The sequence below is a fragment of the Seriola lalandi genome, unplaced genomic scaffold (assembly GCF_002814215.2).
Source record: "Seriola lalandi dorsalis isolate HSWRI2012SDOR001 ecotype SW California unplaced genomic scaffold, Sedor1 jcf7180002054361, whole genome shotgun sequence".
Taxonomy (NCBI): Eukaryota; Metazoa; Chordata; class Actinopteri; order Carangiformes; family Carangidae; genus Seriola; species Seriola lalandi.
Window position 1 is genome coordinate 222,850 of NW_019524914.1, and position 20,088 is coordinate 242,937.

The 20,088-nt window shown below is 39.6% G+C and overlaps 2 protein-coding genes and 1 long non-coding RNA gene across 3 annotated transcripts; 1 reads left to right on the forward strand and 2 right to left on the reverse strand.

Annotated features, from left to right (window-relative positions):
- Positions 1-210: 210 nt before the first annotated feature.
- LOC111656633 (casein kinase II subunit alpha'-like) lies at positions 211-9,924 on the reverse strand. Its single transcript, XM_023408430.2, has 13 exons — positions 9,697-9,924; positions 7,794-8,170; positions 6,778-6,889; positions 5,083-5,184; positions 4,858-4,908; positions 4,600-4,659; positions 4,414-4,497; positions 3,628-3,738; positions 3,420-3,521; positions 3,206-3,306; positions 1,965-2,113; positions 1,238-1,325; positions 211-694 (listed from the first exon to the last, which is right to left on the reverse strand). The coding sequence occupies exons 2-12, from the start codon at positions 7,898-7,900 to the stop codon at positions 1,252-1,254; spliced, it is 1,053 nt and encodes a 350-aa protein (XP_023264198.1). The 5' UTR covers positions 7,901-8,170; positions 9,697-9,924; the 3' UTR covers positions 211-694; positions 1,238-1,251.
- Positions 9,925-11,853: 1,929 nt separating this feature from the next.
- On the reverse strand, positions 11,854-17,277 carry znf319a (zinc finger protein 319a). The gene is made up of 2 exons (XM_023408444.2): positions 17,132-17,277; positions 11,854-15,371 (listed from the first exon to the last, which is right to left on the reverse strand). Exon 2 carries the CDS (start codon positions 15,222-15,224, stop codon positions 13,449-13,451), a length of 1,776 nt encoding a protein of 591 aa, XP_023264212.1. The 5' UTR covers positions 15,225-15,371; positions 17,132-17,277; the 3' UTR covers positions 11,854-13,448.
- Positions 17,246-20,065, forward strand: LOC147819012 (uncharacterized). Its single transcript, XR_015437384.1, has 3 exons — positions 17,246-17,365; positions 18,834-18,892; positions 19,199-20,065. It is a non-coding gene; the product is annotated as an uncharacterized LOC147819012 (long non-coding RNA).
- The last annotated feature ends 23 nt before the right edge of the window (positions 20,066-20,088 follow it).

The following is a 20,088-nucleotide window of genomic DNA, read 5'->3' on the forward strand; positions in this document are numbered from 1 at the left end:
TCTGTACAAACACTGGTACACTGTAAAGACAAACTAATAGCTCATTTGGCATAAGGTTAATGGTGCCAGTTTGCCAAAAATGTAAATGAAAACACGATTAAAAGCACAGTTGTAGTAATTGTGTGAACTGATTACCGAACCTTACCAGACACGGGCCCAGGGGGGCAAAAAGGTCATGTGGCTCCTGTGGCAATAAAAGTCCAACACATGTTTAAATAAAAACGGTTTATTCTCTTTCAATATAGCTTTTGTTCTATCCATAGCAGAAAAGAGCCTCCATGCCACTCAGTGCTAAAACCTGGAACTGGATCTCAGGTCACCACAGCGTCGCAATGACCGACAAATGTCTTTACAGCAACGACACTGGCTTGATTCTGATCCAACAGTCAGTTTGCTCATTTTAAAAACAGGTTGAGGGTGATGTTGGGAGGCGGAGGAGGAAGGAGAGGGAGAGAAAGAGGAAGAGGAGGAGGAGAAGGAAGGAGGGTGGGGGTCGGATCTGATTTCAGATCTGATTTATTTGTGACTTGGACCAAGCAGCGCAGATTCCCCCGGGCTCTGTTTTTGGAGAAGTTTAATCCGTGCGAGTTTGTTTATGCTGCAAAGTTGACATCTTACTCCAGTATGGCTGTTGATGTGGAGGCAGAGGTTTCTGCCACGAAAAGGTCACAAGTTGAGGTAACAAAGATTCTTCCTGAGTGGACAGAGGAAAAAACAGAATCATCAAACACTAACAGTAATATTGATGATAATAATCAAACACATCTGTTAGACTCTCATTATAGAAATGTGAGGAGCGCTGCTGTTGAACTGTGTTGCATTATACAGACAGGTGTTTGCTATTTACACTCATTGATAGAAATGGGATGGACAAAATAATAGAAACACCTGTCAGTGTAACACAATTCAACAGCCGCACAAACTACATCCTCCAAAATGATCACAGTTGAATCGGTAAAAACACTGCAACACAAACTGGACATTTTAAGGTTCATGAAGGAGGATTTGTTGCAGGACTGTACTAGACTGCATTCATTTTAACTAGGTGTTCCTAATAAACTGACAACTCAGTCTCTGTACAATACTGTGCAAATGTTTTAGGTACTTTAGATGTTTAGATTCTAATACCATCAGGGAGGTCTCACCTGATCGCGTCATCACTTCACTTTTATTGCCTAAAACTTTTACACAGAACTGTGTATTTAAAAAAAAAAAGTGTCTATGCTGTGACCGTTACCTGCTCTCTGGTTATCATGTTGCATTGGAGCTGCTTATTGCCTTTGTGCTGTCGGTGTTAGCATTAGCGTGTTCCTTCACCACAGGATCTGAGGGACAAAGACACAGTCACTGTCACTTTATCTGCAACAGCTCACAATAAAACAATTAAAACACAGGTCTTAAGTAAATGAAGCAAATACACGTGTGTTATCGTGGTGACTGAACCGTTGACGCTCCACTCTGGATGGATTAGGAGACACTGGGCTCATGAGTGCAGGCATTAAGGGTCATTCATTAAAAGAGTCATTTTGCATGTATTTTTACTCTATTTGCATCTGTTGTAGTCGTCTGAATGACTCTCCAGCAATTTACAGTCACTTCATAAAGAGGCTGCAGTACCGTTCAGTTATCCATCCATGTCCTCAATGCAATCGGAATATGACTCATTCGACCGCTGTGTACATACTAATACTACTCCCACACCCTTACACAGCTGAACTAGTGACTGTTCTTTTTATACCGTTCTGCAGGAAGCCGATTCCATTGACAAGATTGAGGGCAAATATTCTGACAGCTACTTCATTCGGATGCATCAAAATGAAACAGGAAGTTTGTTTTTCGCTATGCTTTTACAGGATTAGAACCTGCTTCAATAAGTTCCTTCTCCCGGCTGTTAGCGTGTTAGCATGCACACATGTTAGCAGTAGTTGTGACAGCCGGACACCCTGAGTACAGGTGATACTTACAGAAGTATGGGTGCTGCATGGCCTCGGCTGCCGTCAGCCTCTGCTGGTGGTCGTAGCGCAGCAGCTTGTCCAGCAGGTCCAGAGCCTCTGGACTCACCAGGTGCTGGTTCTCTGACTGGATGAACTGCTCCCAGCGCTTCCGTGTTTGCCTGGACGTAAACAAGCAACATTTAATGTGAGTCAACTTAGCACATACTCTTTATTTAATGTATATCTTATTTATAAGAGCATGTTCACAGTGCTGATCTATGTTTAGGGTGATAATCTGACAGTCAAAGCAGGTTGGACATAATAAAAAAGTTGAAATCATACTTAATAACCTCCTTTAGCTGCTAATAAATACTGGTGCAATAACAGCTAATGTATAGTAACAACAATACAGATACAACTGTTCAAAATAAGTAATTTACAATAGCAATGACAGCCAGTTTTCACAGCAGACATCTTGACAGTGTCACTCTTACATTTCCATCATCTTACATCTGGCTACATTTCAATAGTAATTTTATTAGCAGGCACACATTGGTGTTCAGCAAGTTTTAAAACATGATCTCGACTAAAAACAAAACAATTAAGTTTGAAAGGCCAACAAGAGACCAATAAATGTGATGCAAAACCACAAGATCTTGATGTGTGAAAATGACACCTTTGTGTCATTTATTGTATGTATATTGTATATATTTTCCCTTTAATTTTTGCACGTGCACAGCGTTTAACCCAGCAAGGATCCTTGTTCTTGAGACACGGCAATAACACATGCAGAGTGCTCGATCATTCAGGGGAAAAAAAAAAAAACTTTTCTGGGCTTTTATCTTTTACAAAGATTAAAACCACATGGCTGAAAAGATACAATACAAAGAGTAAGAGCCGGAGGTGACCTGTCAACAGTTGCACAGGCATCTCTTTTACAATGGTGGTCTATGGTGAAATGCTAAAAATGCTAAAAATCTGAAGTCTTTCAGAAAACCAGCTTGATAAAGAAAAACTAATGTGTCAACCTGAAGCAGTTAGTAACACACTGCAGCTGTTTGGCTGCTCAACAACAGGCTCCTTTATGACTTAACACGGACCTCCCTCTTCACAACAGCAGCTTTGCATATTAAATTTTTATTATTATTATATTAACATATTATATTGGTTGAGTTTCAGCCGTTTTGAATAAATTTGAATTCATTTCTGTAGGTTGATGTGAACATTATCTGATAGTACTCATCACACCTCCCTCCTCTGCAGATACTCACTGTCCCAGCAGGTCTTTGAAGCGAGTGTCCAGTTCTATGTGATATTTGTGCAGGTAGCCGAAGAGCTCGTCGGTGCCCAGAACCTTAGCGATGCGGACCAGCTAGGAAACAACGTACATGCACATTTAATAGGTCAGTTACATGCTGAGGATGCATTCTATTATAATTACAACAAATTAATTGTGACGTGTTGTTTCTGTTCCTGAGCCGTTACCTGATCATAGTTGTCCTGGCCATGAAAAAACGGTTCCTTCAGGAAGATCATGCTGGCCAACATGCAGCCTAGACTCCACATGTCCAAACTATAGTCATACATCTGGAAAAAGGACAAGAGACTGTACTGTAACACATCCTTAAGGAGGTGTGTGTTTTTTTCCCCTAAGTAAATTCAGAGCAGAGAGAATAACTGTAACAGCAGGTACCTGATAGTCCACTAGCAGCTCAGGGCCTTTGAAATAGCGGGAAGCCACCCTGACGTTGTATTCCTGAGCAGGATGGTAAAATTCTGCCAAACCCCAGTCTATGAGACGAAGCTGTGACACAAAAAGAAAACACACATTGATCTGGTTTAATTGACAAGGTAAATGCTTCTGGCTGGAAGGAGACGGTCCAAGACAGGATTTTGTGAATTTTGTTGACCCAGTTAAATGGTTGCATGGTCGTCTCTCTGTTCTACTTTTTATTCTAAAGAAAGAAAAGTTCAAACAATAACTTTAAACAAATAATTCTACATTACTCAAAAGGTAATATAGCTGTGATTTGTTATTATTTTATTATCAAATAAAATATATAGTGATTGTGATATTGATTTGTAGTCACATTATTGTTGGAATTTTCTATTTATACAGGAGCCCATCAACTGAAAGTTATTTCACTTAAAGAATAGTTCAGCATTCTTTGGAAATTTGCTTATTTGCTTTCTTGACGAGACGTTATTGAAAACATCATTCCCATATTCAGTTAAGCTATAGCCAGTAAATAGTTAGCAGGGGGAAACAGCTAGCCTGACTCTTTGTTTTCACCTGTTCAACCTGTTCACTCATTCTTACAGACCACAGACCATAGTGTAACTAAGTCAATCATATATCACTGCTTTACAGTGTCACAATCTGACATTATGACAACAGTTTAACTGTTACTGATAAACAACCTTGGCTAAACTATTTGAAGCAAAAAAAAATTAAATAAAAAATGAGTGTGAGCTGTACCTTTCTCAGCTGGTGGTCGATCATCACGTTGTGGGGCTTCACGTCCCTGTGCATGATCCCCATACTGTGACAGTAGTCCAGAGCCTTAAAGAGAAGACAGGAACGTGTTCAGACCTTCATTCCTGTAACATTCTGCCTTTAGTGACGGTAGCAACTAGATAAATGATGACAGCTAGATGTTTTTACCTTGAGCAGCTCATACATGTAGTAACGGATATCATAGTCTGTCAGCTTCTGGTAAAGCTCCTGTCAAACAGATAAAAGACATTCATGTATAAAATGTTCATATAAATCATTAGTTACATGATGTAAATGAGACTCTTTACATGTACAAAACTAACTAGAGGGTTATGCGTGTTATTAATAATGGATATCAATGCATTTGCATGGATGGTAAATCTGCTGGTAGTTCTGCATGTATGATGTCAGCCACAACTTAGGTACCTTAAAATCTGTGTTATTGATGCACTCAAAGACAAGCGCTGGTGTTCTGGACTGCAAAGAGAGGACAACACAAGGCTTAACTGAGGAGATCAGCAGGTAGGTGGAGATCATTATCACTGCACGCACGCGCACCCACACATACACACACACACACACTTACAAGCATGACTGGATTATCACTGCTGGCAGCCGACATGCAGCACATTGACTGTTGGTCTAACTCACCACTGGGTCTTTGACCGTGTCGACCAGCCGGATGATGTTGGTACCCCCACGCAGGTTTTCAAGAATTTTGATTTCCCTTTTGATCTTCTTCTTCTTGACGGGCTGTGAACGAAAACAAGCGATTCAACATAACAATCCACATTCAACAGAAGATCGAAAATGAAATGAAATAAAACAAAAACAAAACACCCAGTAATGCAGGGGTTTTAGCAATGGTCACTTATTGAGACCTTTTAAATACTGCACTACAATTCAATATCTTCTTCATGGTCTTACCAGGTGAAGAATGGAGGAAAACAAACAGTAAGGCTGACAATTATTTATAAGGAACTTGAATTTATTGACTTTTATACCATATTTCTACAGCATCTATAATTCCTATTTATATAATTCATGAGTTACTGTGACCTTGTTTGAAAGCCACATAACTCAGTTAGAAGACTACAGGGACAAGTAGAACAACCAGAGAAATGCTAAACCTCTCTATAACTATTTCAATAAAAACTGAACATTATCAGCTTCACAGAGGAAGATTTACTGCAGGACTGTTGTAGACTGCATTAGTTTTAGCTAGGTGCACCTAATAAACTGAAAACTAATGGTATAATAAAAGTGACTGAACATTCCCACATTTTTTAACATCACTGCAGTGACCTAGAAATGATGTCGCCAACATGTGGTGAGGAGTTTCAGAACATTAATGTCCCGTTCCACTCAAAAATAGATGATGCATGAGCAGAGTTTGACATTGGAGCGATGCTGAGGGTGGAAAGTTCCTCCGTGCTCATATTGAATCTTAAAGATGTGTACGCAAGAGTTTGATTTGTGAAATCACAACGACTGTCATTGAAAGCCAACTGTGGTCCAGTATGCAACTTACACAAGTGTGATGTGGAAACTTGAAGCCTCCAGTGCACATACACCGAGAGTGGAAACACACATTTTGTGTCTGATCGTAAAACTTTTGAAATTTATTTTCTTTTCATATTCACAGATTCTGGATTTTTCAATGAGGAAGAAGGAAGAGCGGCCATTTTTAGAGTTTTTAGTCAGTTAATTCAACTTTTTGTGCAGAAAACACCAGACACAAATTATCTAAGCTGAGTATTTTCATGTCTTAAAATATGTCCAGAGAGGATTTTTAATTTAAAAAAATCATTTAAAAATTTTAGATAAAAAAAAAAATCATTTAAAAAAGTTCAAATATTTGGAAGGCCTGGTCTATTCTGTCATTAATTTGAAATAATGAGCTATACTTAATGAGCCCCTTCTACTTCCATTATTTTAAGAACATGCATATTCACACCTCATTTAATCACATGAGAAGGTAATTCCTGCTCTGCTGTGCCGACATTCTGCTCTTTTGCAACTAAACAAAGACTTTGATGAAAGGCTGACTGATACAAACTTCTCCCATGTTAGCGTGAAGCTGAACCAGCAAAGTGACCTGCTGTGAGTAGGAGCACCTCTACCTGCTGGGATGCATAACTGCACTTATACAGTTTACATATCCAGTTCTCTGAGAGGATATAAACATAGATTAAAATCATCACCAACATTACATCTGGACAACAAGTTTGAACTGCAAATAAAGCTCCATGAAGAGGTGAAGACGGACATCGCAGACGAGAGAGCAAGACAAGCTCACATAGAAAAACAGGGAAGAAACCCGGGTAAATACTGTATGGGATTCACCTTGAGGATTTTAACCACCACCTTCTCATTGTTGGTCACATTTATGGCCTCAAACACTTCACTGTACTTCCCTCGCCCCAGTTTGCGCACCAGCTGATAGTTGTCTTGATTGCTGAGGAGAAAGAGTGAAAACATTCAGCAGTAATTTAAGAGTAAATGAACTTTAAACATAATCATAAGAACATGTGCAAACAACAATAACCTCCTAAAATGACCAATGAAAAAACAATTCATCAAATAATTTTGATAACACATTACTCACTTAAGCCATTTATGATTTTATTATTTCTCTGATTATATAATTGTGAATCGAACCTCCGAGTTTTGGGCGGTTGATCAGACAAAACATATTGAAAATATGACACTGGGCTCTGGTGAATTCAGGGAGGCATTTATCAATATTTTCTGACATTTTGAATATTTAAATGATTGTTTAATCATAAAACTAATCAGAATCATTAGTTGCAGCACTAAAGGACATTGCGTTTGGGAATTTTATGCCGCACACATAACAAGGAGGAAATTAGTGATTATTTCAATTATCTAGGAATCAATTATTTTCTTCAATTAATCAATTCATTTAGTCTAGAAGATGTCAGAGGATAGTGAAAAATACCCTTCACAAGTTCCAAGGTCTTTTGGACCCCACTGGACTCCAGTCTCTCTGTTGAGGTAGCCTCCACTGACTAATCAGGTTTATTCCCCTGCACATTAATGTTGACACTGTGTGTAAAACATTGATTTGCAGTATTTTATTGCTTTGGTTCAGTTTTCACAACAGAGTTTCAATATGTGAAACTCTTAAAGCAAACAGCCAAACTGACTCACTACATTTGTACCTTTAAACACAAAATGCTGTCCTCTCCTAAACAGAAACTCATACGATCTATTCTAAGAATACAAACACCTCATATTTGCTAAGTTTTATAATTGAGCATATAGATGACTAAATCAATGCAGCGTGTCAACACCCTTGGGTCTGTAATGTTTTGCGTATGTCACACATTTAACTGTACCTCCAGTTTGGCACGTGTGCATCGTAGTCCCAGTACTCTCTGTTCTTCTGTGTGTTGACATCGGTATACACCCGAGCCTTGCTGCTGGCCGGCGTGGATCCGGGCATTGCTAGCTTTGAGGCTCCGTGTCGAGGACCTTCCCCTCCCACAGAATACTTGTTGGCTCGATACTGGAAGGCAGCGCACCCACTCTCCAGAATACGGGGCTCTAAGATCCCTGTGCTGTGCTTACCATTGGCTTTGGCTGCTTGAGGCCTCTGATGAAAGGCGTCAGGCCGGTCTGACGCAGCGGTTGTGCAGACCGACAAAGCTACGAGGACTGAGTGTGTGAAGCCCCTGAGTAGGATGTTAGGCAGGATGGGATGAAGACCCGCCAGCTGCAGAGAGACAGGGTAGAGAAGAGGTGAGGCAGAGCACTCAAATAAAGGATGCAATAACAACGAGGCTGACGTTGGCTTCTGATATACAGTAAATTTCCCACAGCCCAAGGTGATATATTGCATGTTTTTTTCAACCATCTGTCCAAACCCCAAAGATATATAGTTTATTTTTGGTATATGACCAGAAAAAAAACATCAAATCCTCACACTTGTGAAGCTATAACAAGACAAACTTAGGTGTGTTTGCTTAAAAAATAAAGACAAGACTAAAACTTTTATATTACTTTTTTTCCTGTCAACTGACTAATAAATTAATTGGCTAATTTTTGCTGCTGTACTGTATGACTCTGTTGTCACGCTGTTTAAAGGTGTGAAAACCGGCACTACATGTATGGCCCTAACCGTGTTTCAAAAACCCCTTTTTATATTTGAGAGATTTTTTTTAACAATTTCAATGCTTTTTCCTCCAATGAAACCGTATCAGAGATACAGACCAAATGCCAACTTAGACATGTCAAATATGGACTTGATTAACATGGAGACTCTACAGACTCTTCACTGCATTTCCTCTACTCAGACCACATTAGACCAGGTCAACATAAAAAATTAAAAAAAACACTGCCCTTTCAGTTGTCTAACCTGGATTAGATAAACATAGATAAACAATACAGGGGAGTTTAATTGCCAGTTAGTCCCTGTGCTGTTCATTTAATATCCCAACAACCATTTTATCCCAACCCCCCTTTTCATAGCACAGAAATATTTATTCTCTTAGTGAGAACAGGAAAGGGGTGATTTCACTGCTTTTTCACAATACACACCACACTGGTCTTTCTCCGCAGTAAAAACACAGTCCTTAGATTTGTCAAACCTGGACCAGATTAACATATAGACTCTAAAGACTGTTTAAGACCCATTTTTAGGTTTGTGAAGCCGTCATTTTATTCTCTTTGAGAAAACATGAAGGAATGGCAATTCTCTCCATCCATACCACATCAGACCACCTAGCTTAAAACCACTACATGAAGACTCATCAAACCTGGACTAAAGCATTAAAATGTCTTGGCTGGTGTCATGGTAAATGATGTTTACCTGTGAGTACCAGTTTCCCCAAAGCCCCCAAGCCCACAGACACTTATGGAGCCCGTCACGACACGGGCTCCGCGGGGCCTTTTCCACCGGCCCCACAGCTGGTATTTACACTTTAGACGAGTCGAGTAAACATTAATCTTACTGGTTACCAACAAGTTATCTCAACATTTAATCCAATCTGGGAGCCTCAGCATCATTTGCGATCATTTAATCTACCGCTAACTAGCTAGCCGTAGTTACGGTGACCGAGGTTACTTAGCAACACATACAATGATAAAACTTGAAGTTCGCGTGCAGCAAGGCAGAGAAATTTATATACTGAGATGTTGTATTGTTTTGAACAAGAAACATGTGTACACTGCATTGTCTGTATTAGTGTCGAGATTAGTGAAATGGGAAATCAGTTACGGGGCTAAAGTTAGCCGGCTAACCTCGTCGTAGAAACGCCGGAGCTCAGAGGAAGTCCGCCCGACATGAACGTTAGCCCGTTAGCACTTAGCACTAGCGGGATGTTTCGCGACGAGGCACCAACGGTTCTGGAGTTGCCGATAATGTGAGTAAAATCCGCAAAATCGGGGATTTAATAATGTTGTCAGAGAGGTGGTGGTTTAGCAGAAGAAGGATGATCTTCCCTTTTGCAGTAACCATCCCCCGGAAGTGAATCGGCAGACTCAGCGACCCTGGAAATCGCTAACAATAAATGGCAGGTGGGTTCAACAAAAATACATTTTAATATATTAATTATATTAATTATCAACAGGTTAGTTATGATGAGTAGATTGAGGCATTACCGATTAGACTGAAAAAAAAAAAAAATACACGAACACATACAATTGTACAATTGTACTTTTAAAACCATTTTTGTTGTAGTAGACCAGCTTTTCCACTATACTTGAAATCCCTGAATAAAAAAAAATTAGGAGTTTTATTGGGTTTGAGTCTACAGTTTTAAACAAAATCACTTATGTTAAGATTGTTTATTAGTGCAGTTATCCAATCAGCCAATCATGTGGCAATAGCGTAATGCATAAAATCATACAGATAAAATTCAGGAGCTTCAGTTAAGGAAAACATAAAATGAGGAAAAATGTGATCTGCAGGACTTTTAGAGTTTTTATTCAGAATGGAGACAAAAACAAGCAAAAACATCCAGCGAGCAGCAGTTCTGTGGAGGGAAACACCTTGTTGAGGAGAGAGGTCAGACTTGTTGGAGATGACAGAAAGCCTATGGTAACTCAGATAACCACTCTTTACAACTGTAGTGAGCAGTAAAGCATCAGAATGAACAACACATCAAACCTTGAGATGGACGGACGACATCAGCAGAAGACAACTTCAGGTTCCACTCCTGTCAGATAAGAGCAGAAACCTGAGGCTGCAGCGGACACAGGCTCACCAAAACTGGACAGATGAAGACTGGAAAGACATAGTCTGGTCTGAAGAATCTGGATTTCTACTGAGGCAGCAGATGGTTGGGACAGAATTTAACATCAACAGCATAAATCTGTGGATTCAACCTGCCTTGTGTCCACAATCAAGGCTGGTTAAAGCGGTGTGATGGTGACTTGACTTTGGACCTTAATACCAATTATTCATGGTTTGAATGCAATAATTTAATCTTAATATAATTACCTTTACTAATATATGATAAAAAAATATGACAAAATTAGTTTGTACACTAAACGTGAACCAAACCAAATTCAATTTGAGATACTGTGACCATAAAGGCATAAACCAAACTAAAATCATCTGAACAGAATCTTATTAAATGTTTAACTGCAGAAGTCACTTTACTATTACTTGTTCATGCTATTGAAGCTGCTTTTAGAGAGATTTTGGTAAGGATTCATTTGATATTAGGCTTATTATCAAGTCTCTTGCATCTCTTGTTTTAACAGACTTGAAAAAATGTGGACATCTCCTTTAAGAGTCCGTTCTGTATGTCAGAGCTTGCCAAAAGTAGGGCTTTTCTTATTGGCGCAGATACTCAGCAGTTCCCATTAGAGCCAAATGTTAGCTGAGGCCAGAAAAAGTGCCGTCTATCATTAGTAATGAATCTGTCATGAAACCACACGCACCACTGACAACCGTGGCTGACAATAGCCTGCAGTGAAAACCATCCAGTGTTAAGACAAGTGGTCAGAGCAGATACAGCAGATAAAAGTACTTTAACTGATCAAGATCTGGGTCATCTCTGATGTTCACTTATACCTACTGTATTTACTGTATATTTTAGTTTTATGCTGTTTACGGTGAATTTACTATTATATGTGTTTATCAACAACAGCAGACATTTTAATTATAGCTGAAAAAACAAACGAAATGAAATATATCTGTAACTATTTGATAATCTATCAATCATTTTAATTTAATTATCACTGTAAAATGAATATCTTTGGGTTTTGGATTGTTTTTCTGAGACGTATAAAACATCCATCTTAGACTCTGAAATTATGTCATATTTTTCACAATGTTTTGACATTTTATGGACAAAATGACAAATTGGTAATGAAAATAATCCTTAGTTTAATCCACAGACAAAATACATGTAGTAAAATTAGCTGTGATGAAAACAATGTACACCTTCGTTTTCATAAGGGTGGTTTATTTTAATTGTCTGTATACAATATGAACAGGAGTCTATATTGATATCCATATGTGTAAATCCAACGCTTCATTACACTCGTTCATCCTCCCACAGGAGGTTTTGAAGCAGACTCACCAGGACTTAAACCATGGCACACAGTCCCCGAAGACCCTCCCCTCCCCTCCCCTCCCCATCCCTCCGTCTGCCCACTATTATTCCCTTTATCCACGATTTTTAAACTCCAAAACCTTCTTTTAAATATACTGCAAAGATTGTACAGAATATAGAAATCCACACGTTAAACTAAAGTACACACATTATTTTTACTTTATCCCTGGTATAAACCAACACATAAGTCGCAACTTTGAGGCTACTTGGATTAATCTGCTGAATGTCTGATGTGGACCAGGAGGAGGCTAAAATCCAGTGAGGATATCAGAAGGCCAATTCTTCAATAAAAAATAAAAAATAACAATACTTTTGTTAGATCTATCGCACAGTAACTAATGCAGCTAGTTTGTGGCAAGTGAGCAATATAATGCGTTGAAGTCTTGTCGGGTTAAAACCTTGTGACAATCCATCTGTAACTGAAACTAAAGTGCTTGCAAAATACAGCAAGCTCATTCATAGTGAATACAAAAGCATGTAACATAAGCACTATACAGTTTTCAATGTTTACATAAGCGTATACACACAATCTATAATATAACAGAGTAGACTATGCCATGAATCAGTAGTCATAAATATTACATTGTGCATGTTCTATTGCACATGTCAAGTGTTTGTATGACATGATAGGTATGGGTTAGTTACCTAGATGTCATTTGTTTTAATACAAAGATGCAACAACACAGATTTCATAGGACACAGGCTATACATTTTCACAAATCCACTTGTTTTTTTCTTCTTCTTAGGATGTTTCCCTAAATAAACCAAACCTATAATACAACAGTGATATTAAAGTGTGATAAATATTCATGCACAAACAGATGATACTACCTAAGGTCTAGTATGTGAAAATATACTGCTGCACAAGCCGGCCGCTGAATACGGATGGGAGGGTTTCAGCTACACTGGACATGAAATTAACAATAACACAAAAGGAGTGATCGGTTAAAAAAAAAAAAAAAAAAAAAAAAAAAAAAAAAAAAAAAAAAAAGGCACATGGATTTCAGAGGAGCTTAACATGAACACACACATATCTGACGACTGCCTGGAAGGTCTTGCCATCCTTCTCAACAACAGAATCAACAGTTACAAAACAGACAATCACATGCAACCACAGAATAAGGTCCCACACTCGGTACTAAACAAAATCAAGATCTTCCCACATTTTACTTTACAAGCCTTTTTCATTCTGGTTTTTTCCATGTGTTCCAAAAGAAGAAGAGGGATCCCAATCCCCTCTGTCGATTTAGGGTGTTTTGCCTTTTACTCAATAAAGGATGAGGATGAATTGAGTCTTACAGATACTAAAATTCATAAAACAATTAAAGGGTGCATGTTATAAACTACAAATGGGAGAGCTGAGTCTGGCACATGTTGCTTTGAGGGCAAATGTCACGTTTGCTGCCCAGGACTGAAGAGCAGTGCAGTTCATGGGATGCAGGGAGCTTCAGGGAAACTCTCGCCCTCAGCAGTGTGCTGAACCGTGTGCTCTTGCAAAGCTGTGAGGTCAACAAAACGCTCTCCACACCACACACACTTAAACTGTGTCTCCCGCGAATGCACACTCTGGTGCTTAGCCAGGTGCTCGCGTTGCTTGAAGCTCTTGTCACAGCTGGCGCACTTGAAAGGCTTCTCCCCGGTGTGAACTCGGCGATGGCGCTGCAGCTCCGACGAGTACCGGAAGCGCTTTTCACAGTCGGGACATTTCAGCGGCTTCTCACGGGTCGGGTCGCAGCGGTGCTGAACGAACTCGGAGGACGACACAAAGCGCTTGTCGCACAGGGAGCATTTCAGCGGCTTCTCTGTACAGTGAGAGTTCTGGTGGCGCTGCAGTGTCGAATTCTTTTTGTAACCTTTGCCACACACATCACACTTATAGGGCTTCTCCACTTCACCACCACATTTGTGCCTCAGCAGTTCTCCTGATTGGCTGAAAGACTTCTGGCAAGATGCACATTTAAACAGACTTTCCATACCATGAACCTGCTGGTGGTAAAGCAGGTGGGATGGCTGAAGGAATCCCTTATCGCAGAGGTTACACTTGAAGGGGCGATCAGCAGGATTTTTATGAGTGCGACGGTGGCGTACAAGAGCGTACTGCTGTTTGAAGCTCATCTGGCACTCCTCGCACTGGAAAGGTCGCTCCTCTGAGTGGGTGCGTTCATGTTGCCGTAGGTCAGACGGCCGCTTGAAGCTCTTTCCGCACGAACCGCAGCGGAAAGGCCTCTCCCCTTCTGGCTGACACTGATGGTGCAGAAGCTCAGACGACTCCTTAAAGTGCATCTCACACAAATTGCACTTGAAAAGGTGCTCGCCCGAATGAGCGTACATGTGCCGTACGAGGTGAGAGCGGTGCTTAAAGCTCTTCTCGCACACAGCACATTTGTACGGCCGCTCAGAGCTGTGTGTACGCTGGTGGTGTGCCAGATGTGAGGATTGGCTGAAGCTTTTATCACATGTGTCACATTTATATGGCTTTTCACCAGTGTGTACCCTCTCATGGCGGGTCAGCTCTGACAAATGCCGGAAGGCCTTATGGCACACTGAGCATTTATATGGCCTGTCTGGTGCTGAGGCCTCAAATGCAGGAGGAGACGAGGCACTGATTGCTGCACCGCCACCGGAGGTCTCACCGGTGGAGGGCTGCTGGGGGTTGGCAGCTGAAGAAGTTGGAGTGGCGTTTCCAGACCCTGGCCGATAGGTTTTCTCACAGATGGAGCACTTCATCGGGTTGTTTCCATTGCCATGCGAGTTGTGATGCTGAGCCAAGGAGGTGAGCAGCGAGAAGCCCATCTTACACACACCACACACAAAAGGCTTTTGCTCCACCTGCACACACTGATGTTCCAGCAGGTCCGTCGCCTGGCTGAAGATCTTCATGCACTGCGTACACTGGAAGGATCGGTCCTGGCTCACCATGCACTGGTGCTCATGAGGGTTTGCCAGGTGAGATATGTCATGACCACAGGCTCCACATTTGTGCCCTCTCTCGCCCCCTACCTGTAAGGAGGGCTGCTGGGCTTGAACAGAGTGCTGCTGGCCATGCTGGGGCTGCTGTAGGGAGGTATCTGGCTGCAGGACCACTCCATACACAGTGCAGCCCAGGGGGTTGTCGGTCCCCTGAGGGAGTGTGTGCACAACAGAGGGTGGAGCCACTGCATGTTGCTGCTGCTGCCACGCCTCCGTCATCCTTCCACTTCGCATGTAGGGATTCAGTGCTCAGGAGATGTTGGGGTTTTCACCGCCAAAAGGAGTGGGTGGATGTGGTTTTAGAAATACTAACTAGCACACTGAGAGAAGCAGCGTGCTATATCTGATTTCACACACCTCCTTTGTAATAGGTGAGAAAACCTGGAGGGAAAAAAAAAAACAAAAAAAAAAACAGAATGTAAACAACATTACCATGTAAATATCAAACACATCAAATAATTTTCAAATGATTAAATCGAATGCTGCAAGTTCATATAAAAGTTCAGGGCTGATGAGCTACAGTGGTTTCCAACATATTCATTATAAATAGCAATGTAAGGTTCAGCAACACTAACTGCCAAGATTTCTGTTTAATGGCTTCATTTCAGCAAGAGAAGGTTTACTGTCAGAATAACATGTAATGTCAAGTTGTGGTTAGAAAAACAAACCAAATAGAGCTGCAATAATTGGAAAGAAAATGAATCATCGACTATTGTCATGATTAATTAATCATTAAGGTAATTTTTCACGATGAAATGCAGTCGTTGCTCTTCTTGGTGTTACATTACTATATATTTTATATTTTGGGGTTTTGGACAGGCTGCACTGTGGAAATTATTTATCAATTAATCATCACTTGACAGAAAAATAGTTATTTTCAAAATCAATTTATCATTTCAGTAATTTTTATAGCAAAACCAGTGAAAAATGGCCAAACATAACTAATTCCAGCCTTTAAAAATTACAGAATTTGCTGATTTCTTTGTCATATATCAGTGTACACTACACATCTTTGAGTTTTCTGTTGGTCAAAACATCTGATGTCACCTTCGTGTTTGCAAAGTGATGGGTTGCACTTATCAAACAATATTTAGATGTTTCGATTAACTTAAAAAAATTATCTGCAAATTAAATGATGAAAACAATCAATTGATAATTAGAATCCTAATTTATAGGATAAAATAATACATTTGAGGACATCACGTTGGACTTTAAGATATAGCAATGGGTGTCTTTAATCATTTTTGATGTTTTAATGACCCAAGGCTGAATGAATTAATCGTGCATATAATCCGGAGATTAATCAATGATAAAACTAATCAATAGCTGCAGCCCAAAACTGAAACAAACCACCTAGGTTAGCATGGGAGGCCTTAAACTTGTTCCTCGATTATTCATGAAACAAATATCATAGTACTATGTAATACTAATATCTATAAGATAGATAATACGGTGACATGTAAACACCAAAAGCATCTTTATAGAAGGAAACCTGCAAAAATAACAGTGTAAAACCAAGAAACGGGCTCGGTCTATTTCCTGAAACGCAAATCGGGTACGTAATGGTCTAATGTCTCATATAAATGTGTATTTCAAACGTTAGATGATGCAAAGGACTTTAAAATATGCAGATTGGTCTATCCAGCTTTGTTTTTTGGTGGGGAGATATAAATATAAATTTCTACAAGGTAGTACATGAAACTGTTTCGGTTTCAGGATGTTGCTATCAGACGTTAGCTTGTCAGCTGCGGCAGCGTAGCTAACGGCTAACGGCTACAGCTAACGCTACTAAACACTTGGACCCCCTTTGAGAAGATATCTATTTATCTCTTATTTGAGTAATTATTAATCGCCGGTCTTTTTGTGCGGTAAACGGCACATAGTAGCTAAACTATAAAAAGGCAAGGGCGACTGAGGCGACGCACTCTTTAGGCTATCTTCGCTTCGGTTGAAAAGCCGCTTTATGAAAGGCCACAGTAACATTTACTGGTCTAACGTTTGATACGAGCCTTCGCTGCAAACGGACCCCGAATCAAACTAGGCCTCCCCGGAGCTGCAGGGGAAAATCAACCTCCTGCAGCCTAGCCCCGTAAATCCGCAAAAAACCATCATTTACAAAAAAACAATTGGCGGTAACTTACCCGATTATGTTATCGATGATTTTCACTGCCGGCTTCAGCCTGGGGTCGACAACCTTTAGTATATTTAAGACTCGGAGGACCGGCGGTGGAGGGGATGCGGTTGAAGCCGGACGCCATCCTCCTACAGACGGACGGACACCGGAAACCGCCACGCAGCGAACTGCCGCCGCTGTGCTGCTGATGCTACACCCGCTCCATGCCGGAGCTTCACCGAGGAGCCAGAAACAACCCGAGGTGGGTTGCTCCCAGAGTTTGTTCGAAGAAGATTCAAACAAATACAAAGGAATATACGAGCTTAAGAAATTTACAAAGATATTTATTCGTTTTAACAGTAGGGGGGAGTGTTTCACCGAGTCAATCAATGTAAACACTGAAGTGAGTAGGTAGTTTACCTGCAACCGACATTTTCACCGATTTGTAGACAAAATCACTTCATTAACATGGACGGATTACCGAATAGTCCAACTGAGCACAGGCCCAGTGGGTCAAGGGTCCCTGCAGCAGAGCCCCTGTATGAAGTGACTCTTGATATTTATTGTTTCAAGTATCAGAGCTCAGTTAAAAGACACAAAACAACCACAAATATACACTAAATGACTACACAATGTCAAAACGATCACAAGGTGACAAGGAGTGACAACAGAAAAACTTAAAACAACAAAAAAACAGTCAAAACATGACCTCAAAGGCTCAAAGAGACCATAAAGTGATTAGAAACAACTACAAAGAGTTGTAAAACAACTGAAAAAGAGATGCAGAACAAACACAAAGAGGCTTAAAACAACCACAGAGTCATCACATAGAGACTCAAAATGTCTACAAAGTGACGCAAACAGCCAAAAAGAGAAGGAAAATGTCCAAAGAGATGCAAAATGACCATAAAATAACTCAACAGTACCATAATAAAACTTAAAACGACAAAAAAGAGCCACAAAACAACTAGATTATAAACTATCTAAAGGAGACATTTCCCCCACCCCTCCTTGCCTTTACTCTTTGGGCCCAGGGGCCAGTAGCATTTTATATCTTATATATCAAAAAATGAGTTACATGCAAAATAAAGAAAAGAAAATTTCCATTTAAGATGTACTTTGTTGTTTGTTTCAGCTGTAGAAGTCTTCACACACTCCTTGAATTAAAGGTGGACCTTTTCATTATCATTTTTAAACACAGCAGCCCGATCTAACAACCTCTGAGGTTTCAACCTAATTGGAAAACAAAAGGGGGCAGTTTCATTGCTGTTGGATGTAAATTGTTATTTATCCTGGGGGCAGGGTTTTAATTATGTTTGTCTGACAAAACAACAGTAAACACCACTTTGATGTTCTGGGTGAATGTAATCCTATATTGAAGAAAAACTTGATGTATTTTGTATAATAAAGTAAAGTGTATTATAAAGTATTTAAGTAAATATAACAGTGATATATTTTATTATAAAAGCAGTGGTGGAACATAACCAAGTATATTTACTCAAGCACTGAGTTTAAATATCATTTTACCTTATTTTAATTTACTTAGATGCTGAATATAAAGTAAAGAGTTGTAGACTTCTTGTGCTTTTGCACTAAAAATGACACAATAAGGCCAAAAGCATCAAACTATAGAGGTGCCCTTTTTTGAGCTTTTTGAGCTGCTTAAAATGTCCTTGTTGGTACTGCAGTGGAAAGTTTATTTTATTTAGTATTAATACATGTTTTCACAGGGATGCAAGTATCCACCTCAGGCGAGTGCCTTATGGTCCCCCACAGCCAGCAAGAAATGGTAAGTCAAATGACGTCGTATTTGTCACTAAAAGCGACAGTTAAAATTTGGCATAGGGTGAAATAGGCTCTCATTTTCATAATGTAAAGATGTAAAGTAATTTAAGGTTTAACACAGCCATGGTCATAGATTTATGCTGATATGTATGTTAAGTTAGCAGCAAACGTCTTTAAAAACAGACTCATATGCCAATTGAGTTTTATGTTCCTTCACAGACAGAGTAGTTTGAGTTAAACACATCAGAATGCTTCAAAAACATTTTAGAGTTTGACTGAACTTAAAGAAAAACTTTTAAAATCTTAACAGGATTCCTGTACAGTAGCACAGTATCTACTGCTTTGAAACTGATGGGAGCTTCCTGCATAACTGGCACCTGACTGAGTTAATAATGGTAAGTGAAATTAATTTTAAGTAAAATTTGTTTTTCAATATTGTATTGTGAAGAGCTGCCAAAAATGTCATGGGTATTACTACACCTCATACTCAAATAAGGTCGAGGACTTAGATTCGGGTCATAATGATTTTGAGCTTGTTGATTGGTTTAAACCTGTAAAATAAATCTGCATGAGAAATTCAAGTTTGTGCATGTGGAAAAAATGTGCTTGCGCCAAAGAAATTTGTATTTTTGTGTGAATTACAGTTTTTTTTCTGTTAAGAAATAGAAAAAACAGCTCACAAATTCTGTGTTATGTGTACTAGATATTCCCACTCAACATGACATGAAATTATGTTATTAAAACAAATCGTTTGGTTGAAAATGTGTTAAACTAACAGAAATCTCCAGGCACAAGTGGCACATTTATTTTGTATTGGGTGCACTCACAGCTGTCATGTAACTACTAAACTAAAGGATTTTTTTTTTTATGTGCATCTGTTTCCGGTAAATCTCAGTAGAGTGTGATTAGGCTAAGTAATGCCAAATGTTATGTTAATTTGACTTTAAAACTTCACTTACACAATATGACTCACATTTAAACTTTTTTCACTGCTTACATTACAGTTTGTATTCTTCATCCCTTTTCCCTTTTTTCCATCTCTTAATGCTACTTCAACTGCGTCTTGATTCAAAAAGAAAACATGAGTGCAAGTAAAGTTCAGTCTCAAAGACAAAATCATCAGTTGGATGTGACAGTGTTGCTTTTACTAACCCGGTCAAGTATTCAGATTTTATTTTAAAACAAAATACAGAAAACTAT